General features: G+C 52.4%; 2 protein-coding genes across 2 annotated transcripts in view; both read left to right on the forward strand.

The window, feature by feature from the left end:
* Positions 1-466: 466 nt before the first annotated feature.
* Positions 467-2,114, forward strand: LOC116270540 (ADP-ribosylation factor-like protein 6-interacting protein 4). Its single transcript, XM_031655728.1, has 2 exons — positions 467-1,006; positions 1,751-2,114. Exons 1-2 carry the CDS (start codon positions 467-469, stop codon positions 1,973-1,975), a joined length of 765 nt encoding a protein of 254 aa, XP_031511588.1. The 3' UTR covers positions 1,976-2,114.
* LOC101018431 (potassium-transporting ATPase alpha chain 2) overlaps positions 1,714-12,826 on the forward strand; it is a 32,370-nt gene continuing 21,257 nt past the window's right edge. Inside the window, 9 exon segments of the mRNA XM_031655768.1 lie at positions 1,714-1,909; positions 5,469-5,528; positions 8,139-8,342; positions 9,064-9,177; positions 10,154-10,288; positions 10,420-10,537; positions 10,798-11,066; positions 12,290-12,488; positions 12,642-12,751. Coding sequence (XP_031511628.1) covers positions 8,241-8,342; positions 9,064-9,177; positions 10,154-10,288; positions 10,420-10,537; positions 10,798-11,066; positions 12,290-12,488; positions 12,642-12,751 — 1,047 coding nt within the window. The 5' untranslated portion in view covers positions 1,714-1,909; positions 5,469-5,528; positions 8,139-8,240.

The following is a 12,826-nucleotide window of genomic DNA, read 5'->3' on the forward strand; positions in this document are numbered from 1 at the left end:
GTATAAAACAATCACTACTTTAGCATGCACATCAGTTTTCAGGGTCAGAAATTCTTTTCTGCTTTATGTATGGAGTCTCATCTGGGAGTGACATAAATGGCTGGAGACAGACACTCCAGCCCAGTCCAGCCAACAGCCTCCGCTCCTGCGCACCCGCAGCCTGGGGCCCCAGGTTCCTGTGGTCTCAGCGACCCTAATCCTCCCATCTCTCCTTCCCACTCCCTCTCCAGATTATTTCAGAATTCCAAATTCTTATCTGGATCCTGCAAAGTAATTCAGCTAGTCTTCAGAGTCTCTCAGTTATTACCGTATTCGCTCGGAGGCTTGAATTTACCTATCTCAATCCACTCTCAGAAACACACTGGCCTTTTCAAGCCCCGACATCTCCAACAGTAGCCGCTGTTAGAAACTGCAATTTCCCCTTCTCTGGGTATACATTTTAATAAATTGACTTATTGGTAGGCAAATGACATTTAAAAAAAAAAAAAAAAAAGGCGTGTGTGGGTCTTCGGGGAAGCTTGGACAGGACGTGGGCGCGCCGGGAGCTCGCCGGAGCAGCGGGTCTGGCTCTGGGCGCGCAGCCGGCACCGGGGCCGCACTCACCGGGACGCCGGACCCGCCCCCGGAGACCCCGCGCCCCGGCGTCCGGCTCCTAAAGAGAAGGGGATTCCCAGGGAGTCCTCGACTCGGACTCTCCGGACCCCTCGCTACGGGTCTGGCTCCCTGCGCGCGCCGGCGGGTGTCCTGCCCTCCGAGGCGTCCGCCGGTTTGCGCCCCGGCGGGGACGTGGGCGGGGCGGGCGGCATTTAAGGCAGGTGCAGCCTCCGGAGCGCAGCGGCTGGAGATCGGCCGCGGAGGTGCGCGCAGGGCCCGCGCCGCCTCCGGTATCTCCGCCGCCAGCACCTCAGCCACCGCCGCTGCCGGTGCCGCACGAGGCCCCACACCCTGCGCTCCGCCGCTGCGGTCCGGGATCCGCGCTCCGCGCCCGCAGCCCAGCATGTCCCAGGTGCGTGCAGCCCCCGCGCCCGCCGAGGACGCGAGACGCGGGGCCAAGGCCCCCGGGGACCGGAGCAGGCTGGCGGGAAGCGAGGAAAAGGCGAAAAGAAGAAACGCCCCGTCCGGGGGAAAGGGGAGGCCGCCTTTCCTTTGCGCGCCCCCCGGCCTGGGCACCGCTTCTCCCTGCGGCCGCTGGGGCTGGCCCGGGACAGAAGCCGGTCCAGAGGTGCGAGGAGGGGCCGAGGGGTCCTGGGCCAGCTCCGTATAGCACCTGCGGGCTCCGACTCGGGAAGATGGGGTGACAGGGATGCCCTCCGGTTAGGGCCCCCCGATCAGGACTGAGGGTCGTAAGCTTAGTGGGTGCCCCCTCCCCAGGAAACAGGACGCGCAGCTGGTGTGTCCTCTGGGAAGGACACCTCAGAGGAAACCTCGCCGCTCCTTGGAGGTATCAGTCAGGAGTTGGGGGGTAACTTCCCACCTGTTCCACCCAGAGAAGGGTCACCCTGAGGAGCTGCTGGCTGGCCTGTGCCCACCCCGCCTCCCCTCTACACCGGCGGAGGGGAAGCCAAGGTCAGCGGGAGGTGGGGGAGAGACTCCACTGTCCGACTCCCTCCGGCCTCCCCAGAGGAGGGAAGGAAAGGGAGAAGGGGCTCCTGACTCCTGCAGGTCCCGACCCCGCAGAGGGGCGCTCAGCGCCTCTTAGGAAACCCCATTTGGGGCCAATATTGATATTGCACCTGCGCTTCTCTTTCAGCAAACCCCAGAAATTTACTCCGTGGAGCTCAGCGGAACTAAGGACATCGTGAAGACAGACAAGGGGGATGGCAAGGAGAAGTACAGGGGTCTGAAGAACAACTGCCTGGAACGCAAAAAGAAAAATCACAAAGAGGAGTTTCAGAAAGAACTTCATCTGGTCAGTAGCCTTAAGCCACAGGGGTCCTGCCGGCTATGGCCTTTCCCCGCGAGAGCTTGGCCCTAGAACCCACCTCTTACCACATTCAGTCTGAGGGATTTGAAATCCCCTTGAGATTGGTTTCCTTGTGTATGATGTGTGTATGGGGGGTGTGTGTGTGGTGTGTGTATGTGTGTGGTGTGTGCTGTGTGTGGGGTGTGTGTGTGTGGTGTGTGTATGTGTGTGGTGTGTCTGTGTGTGTGTTTGGTGTCTCTGTGTGTGGTATATGTGGTGTATGTGTGATGTTGTATGTGTGGTGTGTGTGTGGTAATTTATTATTGTGTGGTGTATGTCGTTAATATTATTGGGGTGTGTGTGTGGTGTGTGGTGTGTGTGGTGTGTGTGGTGTGTGTATGTGTGTGGTGTGTCTGTGTGTGTGTTTGGTGTCTCTGTGTGTGGTATATGTGGTGTGTGTGTGTGGTGTGTGTATGTGTATGTGTGTGGTATGTGTGGTGCATGTGCGTGGTACGTTACGGGTGGTGTGTGTCTAGTGTGTGGTGGTACGTGTGGTGTGTGTGTATGTGTGTGGTGTGTGTGTGAATTGTGTGTATGTGTGTGGTGATGAGTGTGGTGTATGTGGTGTGTGTGTTGTGTGTGTGTGTTTTGAATGGTGTGATAGTATCTGCCCAGAGGTCAGGACCTCTGCAGGATTCCTGTTCTGGTTGGAGGCAGTCCCTGTAGAACTCAGAAGGAGGAGCCTCTGATTCCAGGCCCCACAGGCAAGGCCAGACCTCTCTCCCCACAGCTGCTTCAGTGAGAAGTAAGTAACCACTTACCAGATTTCAACTGATTAGTAAAACTATTTGAGTTGGAACTTCTGAGGAGGAAAACCGAAGCCCCTAGGCCATGCAGACTGCAGGTGTGAAACCGCAGGGAAAAGCAGTTTCAGTGGTAAAAATGTGGAGCTTGGATTGGGAGGACCTCAGGCCCCATCAGAGTCCCACGTCTCCACTGAGCTGAAACTGGCAACAAATGACTGACCCTCACTGAAGGTCCATTTTCTCTGTGTAAAATGGGAAATAAATAATTTGCTGGGTCTATGAGGGGAATCAATGAGATGAGGACATTGCAATTCAGGTGCTTTAGGGGTGTGCAATATTCTTATTATTAAGGAAGTGCTCTGGAGTTATTAAAACTGGCTTTTTTTTTTTTTTTTTTTTTGGGACAGAGTTTTGCTCTTGTTGCCCAGGCTGGAGTGCGATGGCGCTATCTCAGCTGCACACTCCGCCTCCTGGGTTCAAGCGATTCTCCTGCCTCAGCCTCCCGAGTCACTGGGATTACAGGCGCCATCACACCCAGCTAATTTTTGTTATTTTTAGTAGAAACAGAGTTTCGCCATGTTGGCCAGGCTGGTCTCGAACTCCTGACCTCAGATGATCCACCTGCCTGGGCCTCCCAAAATGCTGGGATTACAGGTGTGAGTCACTGTGTCTGGCCCAAACTGGCCACTTTAGTAATAAAACTGCCTTGGGTCTGAAATGTGACAGATTTTATCGGTATCACAGAAGGGGAAACTTCTACACTGAGCTTGAGATGTGCTGGATTGTCCCCACCATCCTTGGCAGATCTTAAAGCTCTGTGACTGCTCTTTTGTGCTAGAGAGCCATTTGTGAAGTATTCAGAAATTCGGCAGGCTGACTGACATCCTGTTAGCAGCTTGAAATTTGGTTCTAGTGAGAAATCAGCAAACTCTACAAATCCGAGCTTTGTATTTATCTTTCCTGGAGAGTTTGTTAAACATTTTACAGCACACGACTGGGCATTTGTCGGTATCTATCATGATAGACATTTAAGAACAGATCCCTGAAATTGGACTGACCTCAATTCAAATCCTAGTGTAACTGATGTTCAGTTTTCTATTTTGAAAAATACAAGAATTTTTTTTCTACCTCTTAGGGTTACTAGGAGGATTAAATGAGATAAAACGGGGAAAAGACAGCACAGCACCAGACGATAGATAGTTATTATTATTTCCCATTATCTCTAGCGTTTAAGATTGAAGACATACCTATTTTTCCCTTGACATTACAAGGGTCCTGTAATTTCAGCAACATATTGAATGCTTTTGCCTCCCAACCTTTCTTGGCAAATTAGTGCCTAATGACACCTGAAGTATCCTGGCCTTTGAATAAAGGGCCAGGTAATGACCCTAGAGGTGGGTGGGGTGCTGCCCTGTGCTAGTCCAGTGCGGGCCAGTAGAGGGCACCCCAGACACACACCACCACCTTACCCCATCCCTCCCCCATGCTCTCATCCCCATGCCCAGGGTGAAGGGACAAGAAAGATCCTCTGCTATCTGCAGGGACCTTAAAGTCTGAGGTCCATGCATGGTGACAATAGCTTGGATCATCCACTACTTGCATCTGTCCAAAACTTAGCGTGTTGTGCTGTGCTCTGTGCAGAACACAGCCTTAATCTTCTGAATCCCCCGCAATATCACACTCAGTCGATATTAGTGGAAGGGATGAAGGAACAAAACAGAATCTGGCTGAGAAGAGGGCTAGAACCAAGATAATAGTGATAATAATGAATTCTGTTTTATTGGAAGGCCTAGTCTCTTACTGCAACATGGAACTGTTTTTTGCATATGCGTAAGAAAAGAGATGATGTGAGTACCAGTCAACAGTATCAATCTTTGTTTCACACAATGGGGGTTTAAAGAGTCCTGAGTGCTGGGCTTTGTAGGGGGAGCCAGGAAGACTCACCCTAGGTTTTCTGCTACAGAAAGAGGCTTCTTGTCCTTTAGCCCAGTGGTTCTCAAAGGGAGAGGAGAAGAGGATTCCCCCACCCCTCTCCCAGGGGAAAAATGGAAACATTTTTGGTTACCGCAACTGAGGGGAGGATGTTAGTGGGTGGAGCCCACAACAAAGAATTATTCGCCCAGAATGGCAGCAGGGTCACGGGTGAGAAACCCCGCTGTAGTCTAATGATTCTGTAGCAGAATTCACAAGTGGCAGCCACAATGGTGTGGGTTTATTCAGCAGAACCTTTACTTGCAGGGTTGCTCTGCCCAGTGAGCTCCCTGAGCGTCACAGCTTGAGTGAGGGAAGCTGCTTTTCCCTGCCAGAGCCCACACAGCGAAGGGGGAGGAGTTGTGCCAGCCCATGAAGCGGGGTCTAGCGTGGTTTTGCCAGCAGCCCCAGCCAATCCCAGGGTTCAGGTCTGAGGGAAGCCTCCAGCTCATTGGCACCTGGAAGATGCGGGTGCCAGGACATGTATGCGCCAGAGTTCAGACTGAAGCGAGGTGCATGGCTTTGTTCAGAAAAGCTGCAGGCAGCTTCTGGATAGTAACAGCAAGTGCAGGATTGTGCCGACTCAGGGACAATCACTCCTGAGGCAGTGCCATCCTTCGCTGGACAGCTGCCTAGCACAGGAGTTCTTTCTCTCCCGTCCCCCACGCTCCTTGGTCCCCTCCCATCCTCAGAGCTGCTATTCCCAGCTTCCATGGCAGGTCAAAGCTTGGAACTTGAGTCTTTTGGAATTATCTTATTCACTCTGTTCTTCCTTTCATGGACTTTAGGATGACCACAAACTCAGCAATAGGGAATTGGAAAAGAAATATGGCACAGACATCATTACGGTGAGTCGTGGGAACCAGGGATTCAGAATAGAAGCCTCCTGACTCTCCAGAGGGAAGGCTGTGTGTGGTGGGGTGTGTGTGGAAGAGTAGCGGCAACTTTAGGAGGAGGCGCCCCTGCAGCACCTTTGAGACTGCAGTTATTTGCATCTGGACACTGTTGAAGTCAACAGAAATACCTACTATGGGGCTCACCCTGGCCTGGCAGTGAGAGGGACCAAGAGGGACAGATGACTCCTGGCCTCAAGGAGAAAGTGACCAGGTGGGGGAGGCAAATGTGTACGGAAGTGTCCTGAGATTCACTCTGTCCCGCTGGGATGGCCACAAGAAGTAGAAACGCTATGCTGGGAGAAAGATGGATTCTGACTGAAGGGGCCAGACCTGGCTCTTGGGCTGCTGCCGTGTTTGCACTGGAACTCAAGACGATTTGGATTTAAGCTGGTGGAGGACCCCAGGGCCAGTAAGCACACAGCCGGATTGGAGACAGTCTGGGCTTGCTGGAAGCTAGTATGTGTGGAGAGGGGACAGGTGCAGCAGGAATGAAGCCAGGAAGGTCATCTGGGTGAAGCTGTCAAAGTATTCACATTAAACTAACAAGCAGGGGCTGTCGTAGAGGCAGAAGGGACATGGTTTCTACACAAGGAGGTGATTTCATTGGTTTTCAAAAGGCAGCTCTCGTAGAAGATCATTTTTTTAAAGTGAGAAATGGAAAGGTCTAGAAGAATGGAACAACAGCCCAGGACTGTGAAACGAGGTTCTGAAACAATGTTGAAAGACATTGCAGGGGCTGGGCGCGGTGGCTCACGCCTGTAATCCCAGCACTTTGGGAGACTGAGGTGGGCAGATCACCTGAGGTCAGGAGTTTTGAGACGAGCCTGACCAACATAGTGAAATCCCATTTCTACTAAAAATACAAAAAATTAGCAGGGCATGGTGGCACATGCCTGTAATGTCAGCTACTCGGGAGGGTGAGGCAGGAGAATCACTTGAACCCAGGAGACGGAGGTTGTAGTGAGCGGAGATCACGCCACTGCACTCCAGCCTGGGCAACAAGAGTGAAACTCCATCTCAAAAAAAAAAAAAAAAGAAAAGAAAGAAAGAAAGAAGATATTGCAGACAAACACAACTACAGGACTTGCGGGGATTTTTATTGAGCCCCTCATCTCGCTAGCCACGTCACAGCAGCAGGAGGAGGAGAGCTGGTCAGGTGATGGGCTGGGGTGGGAGCCAGGAGGTGAAAGCAGGGAAGGCAGGAGGGAGGAGCCGATGATGAGCTTATTGTGAGTTATACCCTAAGAAGTCTTTCCGGAACACCCCTGAGGAATGTTCTGCAGTTATTCAGAAAGATGAGTCTGGGGTTCTGGAAAGGGAATTGCTAGTGAAGGGAGACGGGAATCAAGCCATTCAACAGATATTTGAATCACTGCCACAGAAAAAGCAAGAGACGCAAGAGAGGCACAGAAATGACCAAGACCGGCCGGTCATGGTGGCTCAGGACTGTAATCATAGCACTTTGGGAGGCCAAGGTGGGCAGATCACTTAAGGTCAGGAGTTTGAAACCAGCCTGGCCAACATAGTGAAACACTGTCTCTACTAAAAATATTTTTAAAGTTATCCAAGTGTGGTGGCGGGCACCTACAATCCCAGCTGTTTGGGAGGCTGAGGCAGGAGAATCGCTTGAACCCAGGAGGAAGAGGTTGCAGTGAGCCGAGATCGCACTATGGCTCTCCAGCCTGGGCAACAGAGTGAGACTCCATCTCAAAAAATAAGGAAGACAGAGTCCTGGCCTTTAAGTAGCTTACAACATAATTAGGGAGAAGAGGTATCTACAGACTTGTCTACAAAGATCGTTTGTGGGGGAAATTCCTGTGAACATGCAGGGTTTCAAAGGTGAGGGTGCCTCATGGATGGCAGGCCCCCCAGGGCAGGGGCTGCTCACATGGGCTCAGGGCTTGGGTGGGATTTATGCCTGTCAAGATGAATAAGAATTTAGGCTGGATGTGTAGAAAGATAGAAAAGGAGGAGGCGTAAGGATGGAAACTAAAGCCACATGCTGTCTATGCAGGGTTCCAGAAGTTTCCCTATTTCCTGGGGAGTTACTGCATTGCTCTTAGCCCTGGTGACCAGCTTCTTCATTCCAAGTGTCCTCCTTCATCAAATTACTCCTCTCGCTGGATAAACCTCTAAGAAACTAAAACCCCTTAGCAGAGCAGAGTGCGGTAGCTCTGGACCCAGTCACCACGTTGAAACCGGTCGCTACCATTGATTGACAGGCCAGGTTCCTCGGGCAGGTTACATAATTTTTCTGTGCCTCCAATTCTACCTCTGCGAATGAGGAGATCGAGGAATAATGGCTCCTGCCTCAAGGGTCATTTTAAAGACTAAATGAGTGAATTTACAGAGCACAGTACCTGGCTATGAAGCATTACAGTCTTTCCAAAAAAGCTGGGCAGCTGGAGAGGTGAGGCACGGTCCGCTTTTCTCAAGACCTTCTTTGGGCACGTTAATGCCTCACCCCAAGCCGCACAACTATGCAGCCCAACCCCTGAGGGAGGAGGACGGTCTAATTCGTGTTTGTTTTGGTTGTGCATGTGCTTTGTTTGGCTTTCCCAGGGTCTCTCCAGCACCAGAGCCGCTGAGCTCCTGGCCCGGGATGGGCCCAACTCCCTCACCCCTCCCAAGCAGACGCCTGAGATCGTCAAGTTCCTCAAGCAGATGGTGGGGGGGTTCTCTGTCCTCCTGTGGGTGGGCGCCTTTCTCTGTTGGATTGCATTTGGGATTGAGTACTCCAGCAACAAGTCTGCATCCCTGAACAACGTAAGGCTCTGGGGTGGCCCCTCCTGGTTTTGCTGGCAGAGCCATTGGAGGCACAGCTGAGGGCTGGATGCCACTGCTTAGGTGTGGGAAAGTCAGGCATTTTCCCAGCTGGAAAACAGGAATTTGATCTGGCTTTCTGATGCTCCAGAGGCAGTGTGGGAATGAAAGGGGATACACAAAACACCTTGAATTTTTAAGGGGGAGAAAATCTGCATCCCTGTGAAGTAGTTTGGGGCTCTGTCTCCCCCAGGCTAACCTCTCCCTTTAACACGGAGAGAGACTGTGCTTGCCGAGACGTGGGTACCAAATCCACAAAACTGAATTGGCCAACATGATGCCAAGAGACAGAAGTCAGAGGCAACGGGCCACATGTCATGGGGTTGGATTGACACCAAATGTACAGAACAGGCACATCCTTGGAAGCAGGAACCAGATCAGTGATGCCAGGTCATGGGACAGGAGCAGGGAGTGACAGCAGAGGGGCCGGGGGGATCTCCAGGCAGGGTGGAGATGTCTGAGGCTGCGGTGGAGGGTGGCTGCATGGCTCTGTAAACTTAAAAAATCAGTAAGTTGTGCACTTAACATGGGCAAATTTTGTGGCCTGTAAACTACACCAGGGCATAACCGCCAGCGTTGCACCCGCCCATGGAGAGCTCTAGCCCCAGGGCCTGTCTCCTTCCCACTGCCGGTTTCTTTGACTGACGCCCTCCTCCTCACCCAGGTGTACTTGGGCTCTGTGCTTGTCCTGGTGGTCATTTTCACGGGGATCTTTGCTTATTACCAAGAGGCAAAAAGCACCAACATCATGTCCAGCTTCAAAAAGATGATCCCTCAGGTGAGTGGCAGTCAGCCGTCCTCTGGCCTCTGGTGACTCCCGGGTGAGGAAGCCTCAGCTGAGAGGGGCACAGGGCGCTGAGGGCCAAGTGTTCCCACTTCCGTCCCTGTCGGAGCCATCGTGGGTGAATTAACCCATCTGTCGGAACCCCAGTTCCTCACAGGGTTCTGGTGGTCAAATGAGGTACCACCCAGGGCAGTGCTGGTCAGCGCATGGCATCTTCTGTTCCTGCTCCTCGGTGTTTGTGGACAGTGGTTCTGGATTCCGGAAGGGACCTGTGGAAGGTCCGGGAGTGTTCCTTCACGGGCAGCCAAGGAGACCAGCCTGCAGTTGTTTATCTGTGACCATGTTTGGGTCACATATTTGCTACTGAGCCCCAGAATGCAATCGGTGGGGAAGCCCAGTGCTCTCCTCTTCCCCAAAGACCCCTGTCAGGTGTCCGCACTGTCTCTGGCCCAGAGAACTGCAGTCTGGAGGAGAGATTCTGGGTGGAAAAGATGCCTCTTGCCAAGCTTGAAGCAGGAGATCACCTCGTTCAAGTTTCCCTGACCCTCGCAAGATTCTCAGCCTCCCTAGTCCCACCCTCAGTGTTCTGCCCCGACGCCCAGCCAGGATTGCTCACCCTTAACGGTCTCCTTTTCTAGGAGGCCCAGGACTCTGGCTTGGCCAGATCTGGCCAACAGTGACTCTTCTGTTCCAAGAAAATCTCCATGAGCTCAAGGAAAAGTAGTTCTTAGAGTCTCCAGGCCTCGGGTGAAGCAGTCTTGTTTCATTCTGGCTATTCTGACAGCCTCAGGCTCCAGCCGAATGCTGTGTCCACAGGGCCAGGTGCAGGCTGCCTAACAGCATGGACTCAACAGTGACAGTGACCAGGAAGTTCCAAGGCCTCTGTCCTGGGGTTTGGTGCGGCACAGATGGGGAGGAGGGCAGGTGTCCCTCCAGGGTCTGAGGCGTCTGTCATGGTTTTCTTCTGTAGCAAGCTCTGGTCATCCGCGATTCCGAGAAGAAGACCATCCCTTCAGAGCAGCTGGTGGTGGGGGACATTGTGGAGGTCAAAGGAGGAGACCAGATCCCCGCAGACATCAGGGTGCTGTCTTCTCAGGGGTGCCGGGTAAGCAGCAGGGGGCACCCACCCCAAGGACCATGTTCCAAACCCGCTGGCTCTGTGGTCTTTCCCAGCATCAGTATAAGAGGCGGGGAATGAGGTACCCAGCTGTGAACCATTCTCAACATTTCTTCTAGGTGGATAACTCCTCTCTCACGGGGGAATCTGAGCCCCAGCCCCGCTCCTCTGAGTTTACCCATGAAAACCCCCTGGAAACGAAGAACATCTGCTTCTATTCCACAACGTGTCTGGAAGGTAAAAGGCCTCTGGCTCTCAGCCCACATGTCCGCCCGTGTCCCTTCTCCCTCCTGGGCTCTCAGGTCTGTCCTTTGCCACACCCTGTTACAAAGCTCATCCCAGAGGAAGCATGGAACTGAAGGGCCTAGAGGATGATGCGTGGCCTGTAGAATGTGGTGTGCCTATTGACTGTGCCAGCCGCCAGAGAGGGCTGCAAGCTGGCTGTACACCCCTTCTAGCTGAGGACCCCTGGAATAAAACGTCTACTTGCCCCGTAGGCACCATCACCGGCATGGTCATCAACACGGGTGACCGCACCATCATTGGCCATATTGCCTCTTTGGCCTCAGGAGTTGGAAATGAGAAGACGCCCATTGCCATTGAGATCGAGCACTTCGTTCACATTGTGGCAGGAGTGGCTGTCTCCATCGGCATCCTTTTCTTCATCATCGCAGTGTCCATGAATTATCGAGTCCTGGATTCCATCATCTTCCTCATTGGCATCATTGTGGCCAATGTGCCCGAGGGCCTCCTGGCCACGGTCACTGTGAGTCCATGCTGTTAGACGGCCTGCACCCGGCCCTGTGGACATAGCGTTGGTACTGGGGAGGCGCCCACACAAACTGCAATCTCCCCCAAGTCCAGAGCACCATGCCCTCCCCGCCAGGGACAACCATGGAACATTCTGAATAGACTGTTTCTTACGGAGAAAGAAACAGTTTTGTAAAAAAAATGGCTGTATTTTTAATATTTGACTGTGTTTTCCATGAAAACGTTATGCTTTCAATCTGCAGTTCACGTAGCTTACACTGGCCCCTTAAGATCTGGATAAGACAGGCTCCACCATTCACAGATTTTCTGGAAGCCTGATGCCTTCCCCACGTTTCTTTGGCAGTTTCTACAACTTAGGCATTTAGGCACGTTGCCATACTCCACTGACCTCTCTTAGGAAAAAAAAAAATTCCTCTCATTTTTCCTGCCGAGGACTCCAGCCCTTTCCTGGCCAACCCTAGACCCAGCTCTGGCTCTGCGTGTATGGCCTATGTCATTCAGTCCCGAGACAAGAGCCCCTCCTCCTCAGTCTCTGCCATGGGGGTCCCACGGGGTAGGAGAGGAGAGGATTCATGTTTCTGGTTTTGTGACTACATGATCATTGGCCTGCTGTTGTCCTGACCAAAGAAAAGAGAAGTTTTTGAAGTCCAGGTCTCTTCTGACTCCAGGAGATAGTAATTTGGGGAAATGGGAGCCAAAAGAACCCTTTGAGATCTGGGGGTTTAAAAGGATCTTTAAAATATGGAGCTTTTAAAAATGAAAAGCTCATTTTTTGTGTTGTTTCAACACAAAAGCTGATGAATTCCCCAAAGCCATAAGTGTGTCCTTTGGGACAACTGGCAACATGCACCAGCCAGTCTCTGGAGCACACTCCTGCTTAGGGACCACAGGCGGTGTCGTGGCTGTACGTGGGCACCAGCCACAGCAGCGTTGTCTGTATTTGCTGCCCGTAGGTCCCTTGTTTTCTTCAAGTCATGAAGGAACAAGAAAAGTGTCTTGTATTTAATCTTTAAAAAAGGATTGTGGCATAGAGGGCTGGCTCTTGGTGGCGTGTAAGCCACCAGGTCAGTTTAGCTGTGCCGGCAACCACACCTCTCCCCTAAAACTAGTCCAGCTGTCTCCTAAAATTCAATCACAGCTGACAGTGGCTATTTCTGTATTATTGGACCCGAGTTCACATGAGGATTTTTCCCAAAGCGTCCTTCCTTCTCCTGCTAGGTGACCCTGTCACTGACAGCAAAACGGATGGCCAAGAAGAACTGCCTGGTGAAGAACCTGGAGGCTGTGGAGACCCTCGGCTCCACCTCCATCATCTGCTCAGACAAGACCGGGACACTGACCCAGAACAGGATGACAGTGGCCCATCTGTGGTTCGACAATCAGATCTTTGTGGCTGACACCAGTGAAAACCATTCAAGTAAGTCCTATGGAGAGCTTGGTCTGGTCAGAGCTGCGGACTCCGTCCTGGGGCTGAGCTGAGCACGCAGCAGGGTCTGTAGCCGGAGGATTGCTGGACTCATGGACGGCCAGCGCAACCCACAGCAGCCACTGTTCTTTCTCTGTCTTCCAGACCAGGTCTTTGACCAAAGCTCTAGGACTTGGGCCTCCTTATCCAAGATAATAACATTGTGTAACCGAGCCGAGTTCAAGCCAGGACAGGAAAATGTTCCCATCATGAAGGTAATGCTTCTGCAGCACTCGGTCTTAAATCACAGCCAGTTTGGGTCACTTGCTGGGGTCTGATTGTGTGCTTGA

This window comes from Papio anubis, chromosome 15 (assembly GCF_008728515.1).
Source record: "Papio anubis isolate 15944 chromosome 15, Panubis1.0, whole genome shotgun sequence".
Lineage (NCBI taxonomy): Eukaryota > Metazoa > Chordata > Mammalia > Primates > Cercopithecidae > Papio > Papio anubis.

Excerpts from the sequence above, each read along its gene's own strand:
- LOC116270540 (XM_031655728.1), top strand. The coding sequence starts at position 467 with ATGACATTTAAAAAAAAAAAAAAAAAAGGCGTGTGTGGGTCTTCGGGG. Across the intron at positions 1,007-1,750 it reads CGCAGCCCAGCATGTCCCAG|CAAACCCCAGAAATTTACTC; the intron begins GTGCGTGCAGCC and ends CTTCTCTTTCAG.